This window comes from Heliangelus exortis, chromosome 1 (genome assembly GCF_036169615.1).
Source record: "Heliangelus exortis chromosome 1, bHelExo1.hap1, whole genome shotgun sequence".
In the NCBI taxonomy this organism is placed as follows: domain Eukaryota; kingdom Metazoa; phylum Chordata; class Aves; order Apodiformes; family Trochilidae; genus Heliangelus; species Heliangelus exortis.
In genome coordinates this window covers 184,767,195-184,789,620 of record NC_092422.1, presented here as the reverse complement: position 1 = coordinate 184,789,620, position 22,426 = coordinate 184,767,195, and the positions used below count along the sequence as shown (strand labels likewise).

The window sequence follows — 22,426 nt, the reverse complement described above, 5'->3', positions numbered from 1 at the left end:
GCAACTATCTCCAACTCTCCACTTCTGAGCAAAGATAATTATGGGTGTCCCACCCTTATAGGCTCCACCAACAGCAGCCTCTCCACAGTGTCCTGTTATCTACTGTTGGAGTCCTTGGAACTTTGGCATCAGCTTAAGGAGTCCCTGCCTCCCTGGGATGGATACCTGGCTTTATTAACATTGAAACGAGTGGTTTTCCTCACCTCTTTCTCTGTGTTCTGAAACAGTACGTGGACTGGATCTCTGACCTCACTTGGCAGAGAACAAGGGAGCAGAGGGAGAGATGCTGTCCAACTGTTCTCTGTCCGACCAGAGTTAACAAACTTCTGCCTGACTTGTCCTAAATTGTACTTGCCATATCAGGCACATGGAGTTCCAAGATGCTCTGACAGCATCTACTGGCTAGAGAATGATAAAAACCAGTGCTTGATGTTTCACATGTAGAGTGTGACAGTATGAACAACCCTGCTTGGGAATCCCACTGCACAAATAAAAACCCTACCAGCTGGGTGCTGCTTTATAGATCTGGGACGGGATGAGTTCTCCTTCCAGTACAATACAGTAGTTTTGAAAGAGTTTTCATTACACACACACACAGAAACGTAATAAAATCAACCATAAATATTTTAAGCAGCTGAAAATTAATATATTGAGATATTTAAATACAGTTATCTTTTTCTTCTTTTGAATTATTTGGAAACATATGATTTCAGTTTAGATTAAGTTTTTACTGTGGTAAGATTCACCCGAAATCTTTACTATCTGGTGGTAAAAACTTCATGCAAAAATGTTCACTTAACTCAGGTCTGCTCCTTCTTTCTATTTTAGATCCAAAATTTGAAGTCAACGAGAATTTAATTAATTTAACTCACTTCAATGGGCTTAGAATTTCTTAGTCACTCATCAATCAATTAATTAATAAACTAATATATTTAAATTCCCATGGAGCAAAGACATGCGTAAGCTTACAACCATGTGAACTGAAGTATTCCAGAATTAATAGAATACAAACATGAAATAACCAAATATGTTTTAATTTGCTCAAATGCATACAAATGCAAGCAGAAGTCTGAAACTCACCACATGGTAGGATTCAATTCTTCCTGCTGGTAAGAGTCAAAGTCATCTCGTAGGATAATGCTGTCACTGTGCATTTCGGCTGCAAAGAAAAAAAGCACTGTATGAAAACAACCCAGTGTAAACATGAACTGCTTTTGAAGTGTTGCCTTATGCAGAGCTAAAGTAATGCACTGTAAATTGAGGAAATGGTGGTTTTAAAGTATGCCAGTAAAAAAAGCAGGGTTTTCATGGTTACAGGTTTTTTTGCTTACTCTGGATCAGGGTACCACACAAAATTAAGTCTCCCGATCTATCACCAGTGTGATGGCCAGGAAAAGATGCTATCATCAGATACATATGAAACGCTTTTAGAACTTTTGTTCCAAATTGTTTGTTGTTCTGAATATTCAGAAAAAAATCCCTCTGAATTCAGATACAGGAAACCCTGGCACAAGGGGAGATGCAATGTCCTAGTGAGTGTCCTATTCTTCTAATGATCAGGGGGTTCATTCTGCTAACTCATAAGCAAAAATCCATGAGCTAATTGGAATTTCTCTGCTGCTGTCAGTGGATCTGGAAGTAAAAGCCAACTCATGGAGGGAATATAAACTGTGAGTTATGTTAATCAAATGTTTCTAACCATTGGTCTGAAAGCATTGGACTTCATCTTTCCTTTAGATTTGTGGTACCATTTATGTACAATGACAAAAAAAATTCAAAAACTTTTAGCAGCTGTATTTGAATTAAAGAGACTTTTCTCAACTTGAATTAAATGAATGACGTGACTGTAACCTGCTATTAAAACTGAGCAAGGATGCCAGAATCTATGCCCAGCTAATCACCCTGCAATGCCCAGGTGAAGGGATGCAGGGCTGGAGCTCTGCTGCGTGCTCCCTGCCCTTCCTGCAGAGCAGGAGAAGCAGTGCCCTGCTCCTGGCTGCACCCCTGAGGTGGATGGGAACAAAACCTTCCTCCCAGTGCCCCAGCACTGCAGATTATGGGTCTTCATGCAAACTGATGTTTTAATACATAGTGAGGAAAAAAAGCTCTGCAGCATGATATACATATATATATATATATATATATATATACACCACAAGGGCTCAAAGCTAATAAATAAACAGCAGTGAAAATTGAAAGGAAAAAACCAGCTATCAGAATAAGACGTAATTAAATTCATTTTATAGGAGTTCCATTTTTATTTGAATTCCCCAGAGCTAATTTCATATGACCTCACGGATTGTTTATTATAATGAAGTTAGTGATTCTTAGTATTAAGAATGACAAATCACCTACCTAGGTGAGGATGTAAGGGAGCTTCTGTCGGAGCTGCAGAGAACAAAGACAAACAATGCATAAACATCTTCTATGATCAGGGCTTAATTGCAGCATTAAAAATCGATTCAGCATAAAACAAACTGTACAATACAAGTTTTCTTATGTCAACTTATCCCGACAGTTTAATTATGAAAAATGTGATACACACTGAAAGTATAAAAATATTATACAGATGAAAAAATAAATATTCTCTAATTAAAATAAGCATCAATAACAAATAAAAGACAGAAATAGCTGTACACCAAGGTAAGAAAGATCACTTATATGATTATGAGATATAAGAAACAATTTGGATTAAGATTCAGTAACTGAATGGTTGATGAAGAGAGTGGGAACTGGGGTGAACAAAAGAAATAGTCTAGGAGAGACAAAAATGCCACACTTTGACTATTTATATTGCACTGGACAACATTTCACTGGGTATATTGTTGAGAGAAATAGACCCTCGTATTCCTTGGGCAACAAGTAACAGATTGACTCCACAAACCACTTGTTTTAAAGCACATTTTCACATGCCTTGCTGAACCAAATCCCCAATAGGTCTTTGCCTCCAAGAAACATTAGAATATTGTAATGACACAGTGCATGGTAGCATGTGTATGAAATAACGAAACATTTTTAAGTAGTCTTCTAACATTTTGCAACAGGAGTCCTCGTGCACCATTACACAAATGAAAACAGAATGTAGATGAAAGGGCACAAGCATATAAAAGGCCATGGTTGCTACTACATCCATAGTCTTGCCCAATCTTAAATCCAAAATAAGTTACATGTCCTGCATAGAGGCAAAGAGAGTGCATGTAAGTAGCTCCCAGGGAGCAGTTACCTTGTTTGCCTCTCAGTACCTCCACCACGCAGCTGTATTTCCAGCTGCATTTTGTTCTTTGGTAAATAGAACACACACATACACACACAAAAAAGAGTTTTTGAAGCCAGGACTCTTTGGATGATTCTATGTTCTGTGCTGGGCACTGACCTAAATTGTATCAGTACTCCTGATTTCTTCAGCATATTTCCCAAAAATTACTGAAGTACAGCAATTTCTGTCATAACATCTGACAAATTAAAAATAGATTTAAAAATAAACATAAAAATGAATGCAGCAATCTGTGTAGAGCCCTCACAGATAGTAATTTGAATAGAAAGTCCAACACAAATCTCAAGAATTTAGTTTTCCTCTTCCTGCTTTCTCCTTAAACACTGGGTTAGCGTGAAGTGATGACATTCTGTAATGAAATTGCATGGGGAAGTTGGTGATTAAGAAGACTGAGCAAAAAGCAACTGAGCTCTCTGCAAACAAGGATACAAAGTAGTCTGGATTTAGATTAGACAGTAACCTTTGATTTTACTGACTTGCAGTTTACAAGACTGACAAAATTGAGTCTATCCAATAATCCTATAGAGAGAGAGACAAAGCTGAAACAACCACTGACCCACTGTGATGTTTATTGCAGCAAAGAGCAAAGGCATTCTTGAGAATCTGATGCTCAACAGAAATCACAGACATGCAGGAGTATGAACTCTTTTTTTTAATGCAGATAAGTTGATCCAATTTTTTATACAATAAACTTATCCATGACAGCTTGTATTCCCCAGCAGAAATGCCAACAAGGACTACAGCAGTGGCCAAAACTTCTCATCAAGACGGCACTAAATCTGGAGCAATACAGCTCCAGTTGCATGTTAAGCTTGGCTCTGCCTCCAGGATAATTCTGGGCTGCACCAGAGGGTACTACACAAGAAATGACTGCATTTTTCCCTTGCAGTCCCAGGCAGTGTTTCTCCCCATGGAGGCATGTATAAATTTCTCTAGAAAACCTTTAAAAACTCTTTGCACAGCAGAAATGGATTAAGTTGGATCAACTGAATTATTTCCCAGACTGAGCAATGCAGTCTGTTCTGGATTATGCTTGTAGGAAAAGAAGTACTTTATTTGAATTATTCCTAATGTTGTAAGAGGTTAAGCATAAAATAAGACATCTCTGATGCTGTGTGTTATTCCTTTTTATTAGCTCCTGATCATTACCAAAGGATGATCAGGACAGCAAGGACAGGTGTGTCTGAGGGACACTGCTAATGCTCATCTATGAGGAGGATGGTCTGCACCTCATGGGCAGACTCAGCAGTGGACTGAGAAAATTTCATTAGCCCTTGAGAGTAACTCAATAGAAAGAGACATTCTTCTCCAATCAGAGAGTTCAGATCTGAAAATGAAAATAAAAAACAAGCCTGTTTTTTTCAAGGACAGGTCACTTGGCAACACTCTTTGGAAGAGGCTTTCCATGGAAGGTAGTCAAGCCCAGGATACACACAACCACAAATGATTCTTTAGCAGTCAGTCACAAGACACAGGTACAGCACAAACTGGGAATCTTTAAACTTGCAAAGTCCTTTGACTTCAGCATTATTTTTTTATACAGCTAGCTGTTGATGTGATTAAAGAATAAAAAATTGGGATCTGAGATATTTTTCCTAAATCAACCCTTCAGTTGTATGCACATCGTATTGGAAACCAAAACTGGTTACTAATGGACTGAAATTAACTTTTGGAGATTCACACTAATGCTATTGATCACTCATTTAAAATACTGAAGTTGGATATAAGGAAACCATGTTGGACAAAAAGATGTTCTTATAAATACAGACTTTATGTTGAGGAGGGGCTATGTTTCCCAAATCTCTGCAGGATCTTGGAAGTCCAAGCATTTTTGCCTCAGGCATTCCTCCATCTAATTTGTAACTCAAATTCCAGAGGTGAATATAATAAGACTGTGAAGGTACCATTTAGTGAGTGATAAACCTAGATTTTAATCTCCCTATGCATAATTTCTGTATGACATTTTATATTTCATTACAAGACAGCTGTGTGGTGATCTTTAAATGCTATAGTTAGAATTCTTAAGTTAACAGAAATTTAGAATATCACATAAAAACAACTGCAGTAATTTTCAAATACTTTGATATCTACCTTTTTTATCAATTTATAGACCTACTTATTTAAAACTCTATGGATTGTACAATAGGCCATACAGTGTGGCTGAAATCAAAGGCAATTTCCTTGCACAACATAACAAAGCTAAAAAAAAGGATACAGCATAAAGTAGCTATACAAAGCAAAGATATAAAACACAATTTTAAAAAATCACATAATACTTCAGACTTAGAGAGGGGAAAAGGCCATCTTAATTCATATTTTAAACCACAATTAACTTTCTTAGTTGTTCCTCAGACATTTGGTTGGATAGTCTTAAATTTAGAATCAGTATTTGTGCAGCTCCAAAATACATCTTAACTTGAATGAAAATATAATTTCTTTCTATAAAAGTAAAATAAATTTATTTATTATTTGATTTTTTAACTAGCACCCCAGGTACATACAAGACTTTAGCATCTAAGTGGCATGAGCAAATACAACATGAGAAAATACAAGTAAATGTAGGGTCCTTGCCTTGTAGACAAGGCAATTCCTTTGATAAGGAAAAGCACAGAAGAAAGTACACAATACAAAGTGTTTCAGAGAGAGAAAGGCCACAGTCAAACTGGAAGCGTGAGAAATTTTATGAAAGTAATGGGGAATTCAGAAGTCAATGGGGTCATTGTGGGGCTCTGTGTCAATGAGATGAGGGAGAATGAAGGGCACCTTTTGGAGTAAAAGGTTAGAATTTTCTGTGTATGAAGTAAGGCTACTGAAAAGTTAAACCAATAGAAAAATATGCCCTGTTTTGGTTACACTGGAAGGGAGGGAAATGGGAAGGGAATGTTATCTGCAAAAAAAAAAAAAAGAGTTGCAATGATGCACTGATGTGAGTGGAAAAATAAGAACCAAAATCATTAAAAGTGATAATGGTTAACTGCTAAGCAAAACCAGTCTCCATTCAGATAATACAAACTGAACATAGGCTCCAGCAACATCAGTTTGTTCTACTCATACCCATATTCCATAGATTCTTGGGGTCAAGCCTGTGTACAGGGATACGTAAGAAATACAGCGCAAGAAAATATTCTTATGACACTGCAATATAAAGGCAATTTTCCTCCTTTTCTGCCAGAACTCTAAACTGCTTTTTTAAAATCTAAAAATGATTTACAGAAATACAGGTTCCTAAGTGCTCTCAGATAACTCCTGTGCTTGGAGGTCAGCAGGCAGCAGCCAGGAGCTGTTGCTCATCGATTCATCACAAAGGACAAATGCAGAGAGGTATCTTCTATTTTGCAGATTATGAAGTCTAATCTCCTTGTCATTAGCAGCCAGATGAAGATGAAAAAGGAAATTAATGCTTTTATTTAGACTCCTGCCAATACTTTCTCTGTACTGGTAAACGAAGTTGCTATTGAATGATACAGGCTGAAGATCTCCCTAGAGAGAGTCAGTGTGTTGCCTGAGGGCTGCATTATTCTTTCTGACACATAAGCCAAGAAACAACATGTCAGGTCTGAACTACAGCCTTCTGCTCTGTAAAATACTGCTCTGGTCAAGCCTGAGAGCCTGCAATCTGTTCTGCATTTGGTTTTTTTGAGAGTATTCTTAAATCCATATTTACAAGGTACAAAACATACCTAAAAGGTTTTCCACAAACATTCAGTCAGAAACTATGAAATGAAAGAGAATCTTGGCCAGTTCTCAGGATTTACTTTCATGCGGAGACATCTGTCAGACTGTGGAGTGGTTTCTTAAAAGGGAAACCTGGTCTTGTAATTTGTGGCACTAAGTGTGAGAGTAAATCAACTTCTGGAAACTATGCTGCAAGGAATGATTTTGCACTAGGAGAGAAAACAACATCCTTCATCTTTTCTGTCTCATAGCTTTCACTGCTCTGAGACTCTCTTCTGGTCAGCTGGAACTAAATTACACACTTACAAATTTCCCAGTATGCTCCTTATTCCAAACTATTGTACTATTGGCCCAAAGTTACAGAGTGAAACAGGGAAATGGTTTCCTTAGCACCCTACATGGTGCAGTAAAGGCAGGAGGGGCTGCGTGAGCAGAGTGCTCTCTGCCCCCATCCCTGCACTCTGTTCCTCCCAGGAGCATCCCTGTATCACACAGACCTGAACACTATCTACAGTGCAATGCAGCAGGTCTGATATTCTGCCAACTCCATTTTAATTATGCTGTTTATTAATGCATGATTTTTGTTCTATTCAGTACAGGAATAAACAGGCATCAATCTGCACAATGAGAAGTTTCCTTATTTTCCCAATAATTCTGCTATTAGGTTAACAAGTTAAATAAACTATTAATTATAGCTATTACAAGTGACAAAAGTATAATCAGTCATTAACATTCTTATTTGTTCTTAGAAGCATTTATAAGATTTTGGGTGGTTTTTTTGTTTCTTTTCTTGCCTATTTGTCTGGATTAACTCTTTTGTCTGATAATTTTTCTCCTTTCTTCAAGATCCCATGAAATTATGATAAACTTTAAAGCATGCATCACTTCTCAAAGCTCTCTCCAGCCTCCTCCAGCATTTAATATATGCTGAATGCACAGCTTTTCAAGCAATTATTTTACTTTACCTGGTGTCTTTTCATATGGTGTCATTGCTTTTTCCATTTACATTATGTATAGGGCTACTTTTTTGGCTTTGCCATCCCTTACACTGCTCTTTATCACCCTCTAATTCACTTAAAAATAAGAACTATGATTTCCTTTTCCCTGCACAAATCCCATTAACTCTATTAGGATTTACCAAAGCAGATGTGAGGGTGGACAGCCACAGTGAACGTGATCTCTGAGATTCCTTGCTTCATGTACATCCTTTGCACTAGTTATTATAAAGTCTGGTATGATCTCCAGGGAACATACTTATTAAAAAGATCAGCTGTAATAAAACTATGAAGCTACCCTGTAGTTTTATTTTTACTCCATATGTCACATTCACTACTGCCTTTCAGTATAGTAAAGGTTAGGGCCAGAAACAGATCATAAAATCTAATTTAAATCAATCTACCTTACTGTTTTGCACATATCTTAATATTATATTTACAACTAAATTAGCTAATTCTTTCTGAAATAATTATTGGTTTGCATTAATAGTATTGACAAAACTGTGATTATTTTAACGGAATAAAGGAAGGAAAGCTTTCTTCAAAGAAAGTACCTTTTATTTAAACAGGACAATCATTCCTGATTTTGTAAGAGTTATACTAGCACACACTGCTTAAGGGGACTAATGCATTCTGTCTGCTGAAGAAATAAGAACAAAGGGCAGAGAAGAGTGTGGTGCTGGAATGGACAGGAGGAAAGGCAATGGGTAGTAGCTGGGTGGTTGACTGGCTGGATCAGGAAAACTGTGGCCAAGTTGGGAAACTAAGGGGAGAGAAGCCTTGGCGAGGAGAAAAATCTTTGAGAAGGGCCAAGAGAACCTCTGAGAACATTGCACATCATTATTATAGGGAAATATGATGGGTAATTACATGGCTGTTGTACACTATGAACTGCTCATAGACCACTATCTCTGGGTTATCCTTCACTAAGTCAAATCTGATGCTTGCAGCTTTACTGCAATGACATTAAATATTTTGGAGAAGGCAAATTCAGAAAGTCTGTGAAGTTACTGTGTACAAATCAAAGAGAACTGCTGAAAAAAATCACAGGAAACACTGAAGTCATGGGGATTTGGGAGGCTATGACAAGGTGGGGAAGCTGTATGGCCCTTGCAGGGCAGTGGTGCAGGAGGTCACTGTCAGCAGCCAGGATGGATGAGGAGGCAACAGCCAGTGAAGGTCCAGGGGTGGCACATCTTAGCATCTCTCATTCTCTACAGACAACAAATACACAAATCTCACTTCTTCCTTGTCCTGCAACATCGCTGTGAATTCTGGGACAGCACAGAGAACCATAATAACTATTGTTCTAACCAACACAAGTACTGCTAAAATCTCCATTTGGGTTAGGTTGTGCCCCAAAATTCAATAAATGTGAAGCAGAAAAGGGTGAAAGAATGACAGTTTCTACTGCTTGCTCTCCTACTAACATCTCCTAGTATAGCAGTCTGTAGAAAGGACAGTCAAAGCCTGTATGGATGGATTTCTACTCACTAGTCTCTGCTTATCAGGGTATTTTCTTCTAGCAGGGAGAAATCTTGTTGCTTTGCCAATATTCTTCTTGCTCATGCTTCCCGTTCCAACACTGATATTCAGACACTTCCTTCCAGTGCACATAACCTCCATCATCTTGGTGACTGCCAGCTCCCTGGCTCTCTGTCACTATACCAAAAATATGTCTTCTTCTGTATCCTTCTCCTTTCCTCACCTGTTCTGGCCACCACAAACTGCCTTTGGCTGTGGTGCTCTCACTGTGCAGCTAAGTCAATTTCATCTGCTTGTAAGGTTTTTAATCACTTTATGCTGATGACTCTGAATATTAATTTTTCCACTCCCAACTTCAGTCCAATCAGCAAGTACCCTGTGTCAGATACCCTCACACCCTCCTCAGCACATCCAACATGGTGATTCTGCCAACACTTCTGTTCCCAAACTCCCCTGTACTCATCACTAAAACACTACCTACACTATAGGGGTACCTCCTGTTCTGAATAAAAAAAATGCACTTTTGGAGTTTTTACAGATGTTTTTCCTTTTAATTTTCATTTTAACACTCTCTTCTGATTGCCAGCACCTGTGTTACATTTTTCTAATTAATTCTAGCTTCCCAGCTTGTTAGCTGACATCTTCAGTCACCTCTCTCAATCTCCCTTTCTGCTTCCTACAACTGAAATATTAAAATACTGAAAATGAAAATTGAAATACTTTTCCCTTAATATCAGAGGCACTATTCATACCTTATATGAATAACTTAGTACATGCTTCTTACAAAATGTCAGCTTCTTATTGCAAAACCCATTGTACAGACATTCCCAAACTCACAGGAAAAAAAAAAAAAAAAAAAGGAAAAAAAATTATTTGGGGCAATATTTAATATTTAATAATTGGGACAACACATTTCTGATTTAAAAAAAATTATTTTATACTGGTTGGCCCACATTTCACTGTATCTTTTCACAGGGAAGTATCACTGGAATTTTGCAGAGAAAATTCCTTTCTGTCCTGCACCAAAAGGGACAGACACCCTCTCACTTTCCTGCTGTTTTAATGATGAAGGTTCTCTTCAAAAAACAGCTCACAACCGAGCATTTATTTTTAAGTTATTCATCAAAAGAATATATATATATATATCTGATTAGGTGTGAAAAAATTAGATTTTTACAGTTTGTGTAAGTTAAACATTTTGTTTAGCTATAAGAATGATCAAATGTTATAGGTAAGAGGCAAAAATATGACAGTCTGCTTTTACAAAATGGGGAGGCAGATTCTTCAGAATAATGCATGTGAGCTGCATGGTAAACAAAGCTTTTGCTGCAAGCATATTGTACTTTTTACCTATAGTTAAGACAGAGTTAAAATTGAGCTTGTGGTTTTGATAAAAAGCAAATGTTTGATGTTACAGGCTGATTTCAGGCAAGTGTATAACACAATAGGATATAATTTTAATTTTGTATATTCCCCAGTGTTTAGCAGAGAGGACCAAGGTGGTATCCAGGTCACTGATGGAAAGTGTGAAGCCAAAGAAGGTATCAGTTTGAAGAATAAAGAAGATCCTAAATTTTTTATGAAACAGCTTTCATGATGAGTAACATTGGCATGCACATACAATGGAAAACCATGTTTGCCAGATATTTTTGATGGTGGCTCTTACCTCCCTGTTCACACAGCTGTTGAGCTAAGGCATCCTTGAATATAACTTGGCCCCTATGAGTAGCTGTAGCCCTGTGAACATAAAAAATAAACCAATCAATGCTATAGTACACTTATACATATGCATGACTAATCAAATCAGAAGTGCCATTTTGTTTTCTTCTTGTGTTATTCTTTCTGCATGCATTTAAGTCACAGAATTTGTAGGCATTGTTTCTGAGCATAGCAAAAGAAAAGTTGCTAAACCAAAATGGCCAAGTTTGCAACAAAAAGCACTGGCACCGATAGGGATTCAATGAAGGACATGTGTAAAAGTAATCATATCACAAAGCTGAGCACACCACTCTGTCTGAGAAAGCATCCCTGTCTCAGTGCAGGACAGAAGAAATTGTTACACAGCTGCTGCCCTATGAAATTAATAGTCACACGATCCCATAGGCAATAGCAATGGCCATACTATATGCTACATATGCTATTTATAGAAACGTAGAACTTGACAGGGTGTTCAGAAATCCTCTTTTATTATATATTTATGGGAGAGATGTACTCCCTGCCCCATACCTGTGTCAAACATCTCTAAGGATGGACATATCCTACATCATTATCCAGAGAATGATGATCCAGGGGGGAAGGAGGGGGTGGGAAAAACCTCCTAATTCTTTCTCTTTTCTGTCCGCAAAGTAAGAAGTCTGGTGCCTTCACATTGCCTGTCCCCTAAGCATTCACTTTCTGAACAATGTACTGCTTGCTTATTCTCCTCTGGTTTCAGCCTGTCCCTTTCTCCATTTTTAGGGAAGTCATACATTAACAGACCAGCTAATGTACAATGGAGAAAGAACTGTCATTTTGTTTTCTCATAATCAAATAGAGATGCAATGCAATTTGATTTGTTTTTCTCTTACAGAGCTTCACCCTAACAGTGCTAGTTATTCTTTACTACTAACTGCACATTTCATCCCTCTTTCCTAAGTGTAGTAGTACTTCACAACTTCAATTTTCTGTTGGAGATTTCAAAACTTGTCAGTATTTGCCCACGTTGCCTTTGAAGTCTGAATTCTTGCAGCCAAAGTTCTTATAACATCTGCCTAAAACTCATACACACTCTTCATATGTGTTATCCTTTCTCTGAGTCAGTAATGAAAATAATTAACATTAATGGGCTCAAGATAGATCCAAATGATTTTCCAGCCAGCTGTGTGCTCTCAGATGGATCATGCCTTGCTTGCTTATGAAAATATCAGGAAGGAGAATAAAGTAATGGTCCAATAAGAAAAATCAAAATATGCTTTTTTTTTTTCTTAGCTTCTAGGCTAGTTATACTGATGAGGAAGAACAACAGAAGTAATATTTCTACTATTAAGTTTTTCATGTATGGTGGAACTTAAAGGTAAAACCCACTAGCAGACTGTCAAAGCAGAATTAGGAGTAAATGAAAACTTCTCTGGGATCTAATTTGCTTCTAGCTCACTTGGAAAAGCTCCATTTAAACCAATGTGTGTGCCCAGAAATGCAAAACCATGGCCACCTAAGGACAGCTATACTCATTTTACTGTCTGCTTTACCAGAGGAACATGTAAGGCTGGAGCAAAGCTTTAAATATAGCATTACATAACACTATTCTGGCAACAACCCTGGGATGCCATCACTGATGTGAGGTTCTGGTTGCAATTCCTACCATGTGCACCATGGAAACACCATAGGATTTCGAACACTTCTGCAAAATACAGCTGGATGTATGTGGCTCTTCATTAGCACTTCTTCCTCTGCTGTCACTACCTGAGACCATACTGAGTACAGAGTAAAATAAAACAAAATAAAATAAAATAAAAATATTTCCCTGGCACTAAAAGAAAGGCGGAGACATCAAGTCTTATTTGAACTCATAAACTAAAATATTTCTTAAATCTCTTTCGTGATGAATAAGCAAGAAACTGTGATAACCATACATTTCTGCAAATGTCCTCAGAGGAGGAAACATACAGGCAGAAGGGGACCAAACAATCTCCAAAATCAAACACATGCCCAGGCTTCATTAAAAGGACCAGAGTTGGTGATTTCCTCTAGCAGATGAAATGGCAGAGCATCCCACAGACAGCTTTGGGTCCAACCCAGCATGAACAAACATGTTTTGCAAATGTTTCATTGTGGGAATTCCATGTTTTGAGCAAAAACCTCTGGCTCTTGCTGCTCCCAGGCACATACAATGAAATGCCACATGCAAGGCTCAAAAGGTTTTTTTTTTGTACAACATTTCTATCCCAAGCTGGCAGAGTGGAAGTGAGGGCTTTGTAGTCAGTGAGAAAGAAAACTTAGATTAGCAGTGGCCTGAGACTTCAGAAACGCTGTTTATGCAACAGCCCCGGATACAATTCAGGATGCAGGCAGCAACGACAGCAACCACAAAATTCCTTTATGAGGCAGACAGGGGCAAACACAGACCACATGCAGAGGGGAGCGCCAGGATGTGTCGGAATTCAAGCAAACACCGAATAATGCCGGTAACACCGAACTGTGTACTGTTTACTTGATCTCTGCATGCGGGTGAGAAAAAGAGGATTTGGGGAGAGAGCCAGCAGCTAGCTGAATGATCTGCATCTTTCTGTGTCTATTGTCCCTTGCTTGATAATGCAGACGAGGAGCCAATTATTGCTGCTCCATAGCAGGAGCGCTCTGCACCCTGGGGACAGCCGTGCCGTGCAGGGAGGGCACCGCTGCCTGCAGCATATGCTCACATTAACTTCTGCAAGGGGCATATGCATGAGTTCTGCACCTGCACCAGCTTCAGAGACTTATTAAGGGTATTGCTTCTGACAGTTTCCCAGTATTATCTGCTCGTTTTTCTCTGTATTTATGCTTTATTCATGGAGCAAATGACAATAATGCAGCACAATTATGCATCAACTAAGCTACTTTTAGAAAGAAGTGCAAAACGTAGCTTTTCTGTATTGAACTTTCTTTATTGGTGATGTTCCTATCTGACAGGTGAGATTAATGGCAAAGTATCATACATGTGGATTTTTCTCTTTTAAATATATGTAACATACCCCAAAACATTGACACTCAAGTCCCAAAACTACATAATGTTTACAGTAATCATAGCACAAATAATAGTGGGAATGACTGAAAAAGCCTCTACAAGAGAAAGAAAATCAACAATTAATTATGGGGGTTTACTTTCTTGACATACACATCATTAAATGGCATTTGTGATACTTTTGAGAAGTTTCTGAGCAGTCTTTGCTGTAGTTAAATATTGCTTAAATGAAAGTCTCTTACTATTAATTGGTGTTACACCAGCCTACAGACCCCTCTGTCATTGCATGCTATTTATTTCCAGCTAAAGGGCAAGTAACTAATCAAATCCAACCTGCCAGTCAGCCAAAAGGCAAGATGCATGCTCCATGTGTCCCCAGAAGTAATTCCTTGCTAAGAATCAATCTTTCCAAAGGGGTGAAAAGTAATAGACAAATGGGAGAGAACAGGAACATCCTGACATGTTAAGTGAGAGCTTAGAAAGAAAAACAACCTAAGAGGTAATAAGGTTCCTCTTTATATTAACTTCACAGTTCCATTAACTTAGATGTATTTGTCTGCTTGGGGCTATGGAACAGAAAGGGGAAAGTGCTTTTTAAAAGTGGCAAGAGGAGCTGAAGTGCTGACAGAGGAAGAAGGAGGTCTGAAGAAGGCTGTATCAGGTGTCAAGGCTCACTATCAGTTCAAGGCATTACTAAACCCATGCTTCAATTACAGCAATTCCATAAAGAATTTCCCTTTCTAAATCTCAACTATTCAAGTTGAAATCAGGTGCCAGTAAAGACTTTTAGACTGTCTGTCACTGGAAAGCAAAAAAAAAAAAAAAAAGAAACGTGACGATGATTCTCTGCTTGAACTACATACAATCCACATCACCTGTGAAAGAGGCCTTGAAGAACCACCCTGCTCAAGCACTAACAAGCTTAAAAACACATTATTCAGGTGCAGTGCTGCCAGCTCCACTGAACAGAACCTAAGTAATAACAATTTGTCCCCTGTGCAATGACACAAATCATTCCAAGTGATTTGGGAGAAAGAAATCCAGAGACAATGCACACATTCATGGCTCTGTAGATAAGAGGTGTCCCTCCAGCCTCCTGCTGATCCAATGTAGCACACTGAGCTGTCTCCCGGGAGCAGTGCCTGTCCCATGCCTTTCTCTGGGGCTGTCACCACTTGTTCATGCTCTGGCGTTCACAGGCCTGGGACTGTGCTTGGCATCTCCTCTCCTTGGGAGAGGGAGGGCACTGGGACAAATTCCTTTGGGAGAGGGCTAGGGGGTTTCCTACAGTAAAATACCTCATTTCATGAACACCCCAAAAAGGTTTTTAACGGGACCAAGGAAAACCAACGTTAATTTTTTACCCGCACGTCATAGTTTGGGTGGACCAGGATAATTCTTGATACCAGTTCGAGTAATTAAAGAGATGGCCTTCAGGACCTTGAGGGATCCGAGACGGGTGGAGCACAGAGGGGGCTCTTCCCTCCCATTTCTTGCCGGCACCCTCTCCTCTCTTTCCTCCCGCTCCTTGCTGAGCTGCTGTTCCCTTGCGCTCCTTTACCCCCAGATCGCCACCCGCTCTCCAGAATCCACATCCATCGGGTGCTGGGAAGAGCCGTGGAGCCCTCTCCTGAGTCGGCCCTGCCGCAAGGAGCTCTCAGGCACCTATCCCTGCCAGCATCCTGACCCGGCTGTATATATGTATTTACATATTTGTTCCTTATCCCAGGTGTTACTGCCGTTTTCCTGTTCTAGTAAACCTGTTTCAGTTTTAATTTTCAACTTTTAAGTCTCTCGTCCTTATATCCCTTTTATTTTCCCTTGGGAGGCGTGCGGGGCATAATAGCAAAGAGTTGTGTCCTCTGGTTTTCGGTCTGCCCAGCCTGCTGGACCGTGACACTGCACCAGCAGAATTTAACCCTGTGCCGGCTGCAAGCAACTGCATTGCGTGTCTGCAGTGCTTTGTGACTGCTGCCACTGGAGAAAATCAAGGGAAATTTACGACATTTGTGAAATCCAGAACCAGGTCCAGAGAAACTAGTGAGTGACTACCTGAAGCAAAGTCTGTTTTTCCAAGCCCCACGGTGCTGTCTCCCCGAGATCGGGTCTGATCCACCAACAGCACCCACTGCGCTCCCTCTGCTGCTGCAGGGCATCAGACTGGCCTGGACTGGAACTGCAAACAGAACAAGGCATCCCCAGTGATAACTGTTGTGATGTTATGTTGAAGTACCTTGTGTTTCACGTGGGCTTCACATGCATTGCTAACACACTTCTGTTAACAGGTTGCGTTTTGAAGATTGAACAGGCAGGTGGTGTGTGGGTCCGAGACTGCATGAACACTGCTGGTGCTGCCTCTGCTGCCTGGCTCTCCCAGCTTCCTGTGGAAAGGATGCACAGCAGCACTGCCCAGAGGCCTGTGTAGATATTTGCCCTCTATGCAAATAAATAGTTTGCTTTTTAATGTATTGTTAAATCTATATGACCATCTCTGCCTGTAGGTTGTCCTAACAGTTGCCTTTTTAAAAAAATATCTACCCCAACACCACCTAATTAATCACCGAATAAAACGACTTCAAAAGCTAGGTAGAGAATAGGCCTTCTGGAGATTACTAAGTACACAGGGTGTTTGCATCCAGCTATTCTTGGTGGGAATACAAGACATTTTCTTGCTGTGCTGTGCAGAAGTGGTTTGATCACCATTTACTGTGTGTGGCAGGAGGTGAGGCTGGGCAGGTCTGCATTTCAGCCTGTCTCCTACCATGGCTGAAACCTTCAGTGACAATTTCTTCAAGAGCAGCCAAGGCCAACTTACTGAACCTGACTGGGAGATGGTGCCAGTGTCAGGGCCAACAGGGACAATGCACAGAGCACTGGTGGCTGCTGATCCTGTGGATTTAAAAGTACTTGACATCTCTAAAGAAACATAGAGGTAGTAAGTTCATGGACACTCTGCACATAGTTATTTTCTATATCCTTTACAATGAGTATGTTCCTTTTAACAATCTGTACTAACTAAATTTGGCAGTGCAGATCAACTGGGGTGAGTCCAGCAGAGGCCACCAAGATGGTGTGGGCTGGAGCATCTGCCCTGCAAGGAAAGGCTGAGGGACCTGGGCTCATTTAGCATAGAAGGAGGGAGAGACCTGAAAGTTGTGCAGTTCCTCTCCTTTGCTGCTGATTTTTAAGACGCAACTGGATTAAAACCCTAAGCTATCTGGTCTGACCCTGCTTTGAGCAGGGTCTTGCACTAGGCACCTTCTGAGGTCCCTTCCAGTCTGCATTATCCTGCAGTCCCCTGGTTTTCATCACAGCACAAAAGAACTAACCAGTTCATCATGTCCAACACTTCACATAAATACTGTGATACCAATTCTCCCTACCTGTGAGGTTATGGCTGTGTACCTCACAATTGCCACCAGAAGTGACAGGGGGTTTATGTGATTTCAGAATATTGAATATCAGCTGCCCACCCTTCCCAAAGGACGTTGCACCAGCTGTGGACTGAGCTGTGGACAGCATATGGAGCTGAACCATATAGAGAATCTGGAACATCATCCCCTGTACTTGCTTTACAACCCTTACAGTGAAATACTCCTATAGCTGAATTAACCCACTTTAAACCCACTCATTTAAATATTAATTGCAGAGATGCCACTGTTGCTTCTGCAGTGTGCAAAGCAGCTTAAAAGGGAAGGAGAAAACATTTTTCAGTCTAAAGCTAGAAAATGTTCCATCAGAATGAAAATGTCCACAAGCTGCAACCCAGAGCACAAGGGACAGGTTTCCTTTTCTAAGGCTTCACAGAACACTAAAATATTACACTCCTCAGCTAATGTTTCTTTGCATTCATCCCATTTTCCTAAATGTTTTTAGAGGACTGCAAAGCCAGTGAAGTACACAAACCTTTCACAGATTGATAAAAATATAATTAAGGAAGAACCTGCTATAGTTATTATTGAAAAACTGTTATTCTCTCCGTATTCTCACTTGCCTCCTGCATGCTGGGAATATGGTGAACCTCTTGGAAAAAGTGCAGGGTCACTAATCATACCAAGGACAGTTATTTCTCCTGCACGGCTTGCAATTTTCAACTGGATTTATGTGTTGTAAGAAAACATACCCCTTAAGACCATATCAGCTCACAAACAGAAATAGGCAGATGAAATACTGCCTTAAGAGAATAATTAATTCCATCAGACATTGAAAAAATGACAAATTTGTTAAGTATTGCAGAACTCCAGCCAAAAGAAGCAGGTGGAATGACATCAGGTACACAGCAAAAACTAGAGAGACTTCAGTGAGAAGGTCTGGCATCAATAACAGGAGCTGGATGTACTGGGGAAAGGAGGGAGGATTCCTGGGGACCCTGGGGGGGTGAGGCTGAGATGCAGCCTGTGGGCACTTGGGAGTCCTGTGGTGTGGCTGCTCTGGGACTTACTGTCCATAAGTGCAGGAAAGCTGGCTTCACAGATCCTTTGCTTACAGCAGAGTGAGCTGCTTCTTCAACAAACGTGTTTGCTTCAGAGAGGCCCATTTGAGTAGTGTCCTAAGGTCTCGATTAAGAGACACTCAGAGATCCAAAGTATCTAAATCTTTATTCAACTGTCTCACACCTCAGACTCAGAGATCAAATGAGAGATGAGAACAATCCCCTCTCTGTGCCCTTCCACAATAGGTCCAGCCCTCCAGCCTGGCAAAGCCCTTGTGCTCTCCTTGCAGAGTGCTGCCAATGTCCTGGCACTGGCCTCCCTTGAGCACCTTCCCCCTGCTGCCAGAACCAAAATGGGAGAATTCAGCTGCTTCTGAGCCATGGGCATGTGCCCAGGAGACCATGGACCACTCTGATGTCTCTTCACACCCCAGAGATGATTGTAGGTTCATAAGAAAACCCAGGTTGGAATGGACTGCAGGAGATCCCCATCCCAACCTCCTACTCAAAGCAGGGTTAGCTACACAAATACACCCTTGCTATGCCATTTGCCAGAGCATGTCCAGACTTGCACTTCTGACCTATGTGAATGTTTTTGCATAATAAAATACTGCTAGGGTTATTAACATTATTTTTTTTAAAAAACAACTGTTGCATGAATTTGGGCTTGAATTGGCAAGTCACTAATACAGATATAAATAACACATTTGGATGGGAACCTTCCAGAGAATATACTGTTCCAACAATAATGAGTTTGAACCCATGTTTTTCACTAGGAAGCAGTCCATAATTTCTCTCACTCAGAAATAAATTACTCATTAAGCTACATTGCCACAATATCTCCTTTTGATACTGTGTTTATAATAAATCTCTAAGTCTGTTATTAAAAAGGACATCTCTAAAACCCGTTCTCTTAAAGTCTTAATGAAGACATTTATAAACACAGCCTTGATAGAAACCAAAATGAGAATCTAAGCAATAATGTAAGTACTTACATTGTAGATACCACAGGTCTCAGTTCTTTGTTACTGACTGATTTCTCCTCTGAGCACAGATTTGTTTTCAGGATCTTCGGTAGAATGAGCACTAAACTAAAATGAATCTGTATGGGAAAATACCTTGTTGATATTCTGAGACTTTTTTAGCACAGTCCCTACACTGGATTCCCTATTTCCCAGATGAACAAAAAATGGCAATATTGGGTGAAACACAACTGGACTTGAACTCTTCATTTATTTGCTAGTAAACATTTCCAATCAAAAGGAGCATATTGGGATTTCAGTTCAGTAATGTAGACAGGAAGGTGAGCTTTTCAAATACACACAAAAATAATTATTGCTTTATTACATTAAATATTGCTTGAGAGCTCAAATTCCTATGTCTAGAATCCCAAATACCAAGTATTCCAGCCGAAGGCATTCATCAGAGACTTGCACATCTGGTGTTGTACATAATAGAGGGGTGCTAGAAATTAGGGAGATTCATCTGTAATTTGTAGAGCAAAGAAATTTATGGCTGAATAATAAAACAGCAACTTGAGCTAACACTTAATGACAAAAGAGGATCTCTTCTCAAAACTAATATTCTAATGGGCTTTTCAGAATGTTACAGCTTTTTAACCTTTTTTTTTTCTTTTCTTTAAGACTGCATTAGATAAACACAGAATATGGTTTTGTTCTTTTGAATTTCCCCTCCTTACTAAGAAACACTGGGTAGAAGATCCACCACTTAATTTATTACAAATCCCTGTACCTAGGGAAGAGATGTTTCCCATTAGCTGCTCAGGATAAATTCAGGAGTGTCAGGGTAACTCAGACAGGTTTGCAAAAGCCTTGGTTGTTCTGAGAACTCCATTTGGCAAAAATATCCAAAGCTCCAGAGAGAGTCCCCTAGGAAAGGGAAGTACTGACATCCCATGCCTGAGATTAATCTCTCGTGCAGTCTAAGTAAAAATTACCAGACATCTGAGCACTGATGTTATGGATGGATTCATTACAGATACAAGATTTTAAAGAAAGCCACATAAAGGTACCACAAGTATTTCCTATTCTAAATGGCATTTCTCCATTTTGAATTGTCATCAAATATCCCATGATCTCTGGAAAGAAAATCACTGCTCTGCACAGGGAATAAATAAAATCTTGAAAAACTACAATGAAAACTCCTACTGTAAGCTAGAAGATACCTCGCCCCTGCGGATGAGATCAATGTGGTTGTGAGTCTGAAGACTTGAGGCAAGGCTCATCAGACAGATGAAGGAATAACAGTGAACTGCTAACTGGTAAAGGTGTGCAAATGACACAGATAGAATTATCAGTTGAGAAACAAATAATATAGCTGAGAACAGCATCTGAAACAATGCTGCAAAAACAGCAGCACAGACTATGCAGTACTACTTGTCTGGCACCCAGGGAGGGAACAGGCAGACTTCATTCATTGGTAAAGGTAACTCTGCTATATTATTCTAGTAGGAACACTGTGAAAAAGAATATATTGCAAATAACAAAGAACTGTTTTAAAATACAGCTCATGATCTATGCCTTTTAGCTTCCAGGTGAATCCATTTCTGTGGCTCCCTTATCAAACAGTTCATAATAAATTTGAATTCTTTGCATGACATTTTCTGCCTATTTCCTTTTGTTTTATTTTCTTGACCTGAGGTCAATCCTTTGCATTTAAGCCAAAGACCTGGATTTATATATTAATACTACTCAGTGGGCATGTCTTCACATACACCTTTTAGGTTCAGAATTTCAAATCAGATTTTATTTTTATTTCTCGATGTATAATGCATTGAAACATTGTTCTGGCTCTATTATTTGCTCTGCATAAAGATATATGAAAAATTATTCAAATTCCTAACTTAAACTAAATCTATTTCCTAGGAAACAGAAAACATCATAAGTACTTCTAGATACATGTAGCCAGCCAGAACATGGATCTTATCCAACCTTCCATTCACAAATCTTTTCATCTATGCTTGCTGCCAAAATTTTCATGCAGTCTTGCTGTAGGGAAATACCTTACTTTTTTGCAGCTGTTAGTTGTGTTGTGGAAAATTGTTCTTCAGTATTTTCCTCACTGATATTTGGTGTTTCAAAGAGTACAATAAGAACATTGTAAAGCTGTTGGTTTTAAGAAGCATGACTGAAAGTGCTTTTTTTTTTTTCCCCAGACAACTTCAGAGGCTTCACTATGCACAACCAAATATGTTAAATTTCAGAAAGCATTTGTTTTGGAAATGCTAATGTTTATTCTCTGGAGCATAAATATTGGTCCTGTTGAACTGTATTTTAGAGCAACTGCACCTATATTCCTCAGTAGTCTATTTTAAACACTATGCATGCTATGCATGCTTTGAAAAAATGTGTATATGAATTCACACTTCTGAAATTTGTATCAAAATAAATAAGAAAATCCTATTTTAATTTTTGTGAATGCATTTCATTAAAAAATCCTGTTTAAAGTGTTGCATTCCTGAAGTCAGAAACCCAAGGCTGCATTCCTGATGCCAGGTGTGCTGACCCACACTGCTTTGTGATTTTACTGTGAGTTTACTAGGTAGAGGTTTAATTTAATTCTTTTTCCTGTGCATCTCCCTGTAGTGGCAGCATGCACAGTCATCCCCAAACAGAAGTAAGAACAAGTGACTTCTGAGCCACAGGAAGCTCATCACTTGCAGCCACATTGGTATAATTTTTCGCGTGGTCTCTCAACTCTGACTCCTCCTGGCTGAGGATAAGTTTGATAAAACCCATGCCCAGCCAGAGCTCTTTGGAAATGCTGACAAGCATGAGCTGCTCCAAATTTTTTCCTTGTGATCCTTTTGTATACAATAGTTCTTCCCAGTGCTTCTTTCAGCACAG

At 39.4% G+C, this 22,426-nt stretch overlaps 1 protein-coding gene across 4 annotated transcripts in view; it reads right to left on the bottom strand.

The window, feature by feature from the left end:
* RELN (reelin) overlaps nucleotides 1-22,426 on the bottom strand; it is a 272,014-nt gene that overhangs the window by 153,731 nt on the left and 95,857 nt on the right. For 3 of the 4 annotated variants that reach the window (XM_071733981.1, XM_071733980.1, XM_071733983.1), the window contains exons 4-6: nucleotides 11,096-11,166; nucleotides 2,356-2,388; nucleotides 1,081-1,159 (exon numbers count right to left, since the gene is read on the bottom strand). In XM_071733981.1, the coding sequence (XP_071590082.1) occupies nucleotides 1,081-1,159; nucleotides 2,356-2,388; nucleotides 11,096-11,166 (183 nt within the window). Of the gene's footprint in view, nucleotides 1-1,080; nucleotides 1,160-2,355; nucleotides 2,389-11,095; nucleotides 11,167-15,492; nucleotides 15,569-22,426 lie in introns of those variants that run through there. The other variant, XM_071733982.1, reaches the window with a different exon arrangement.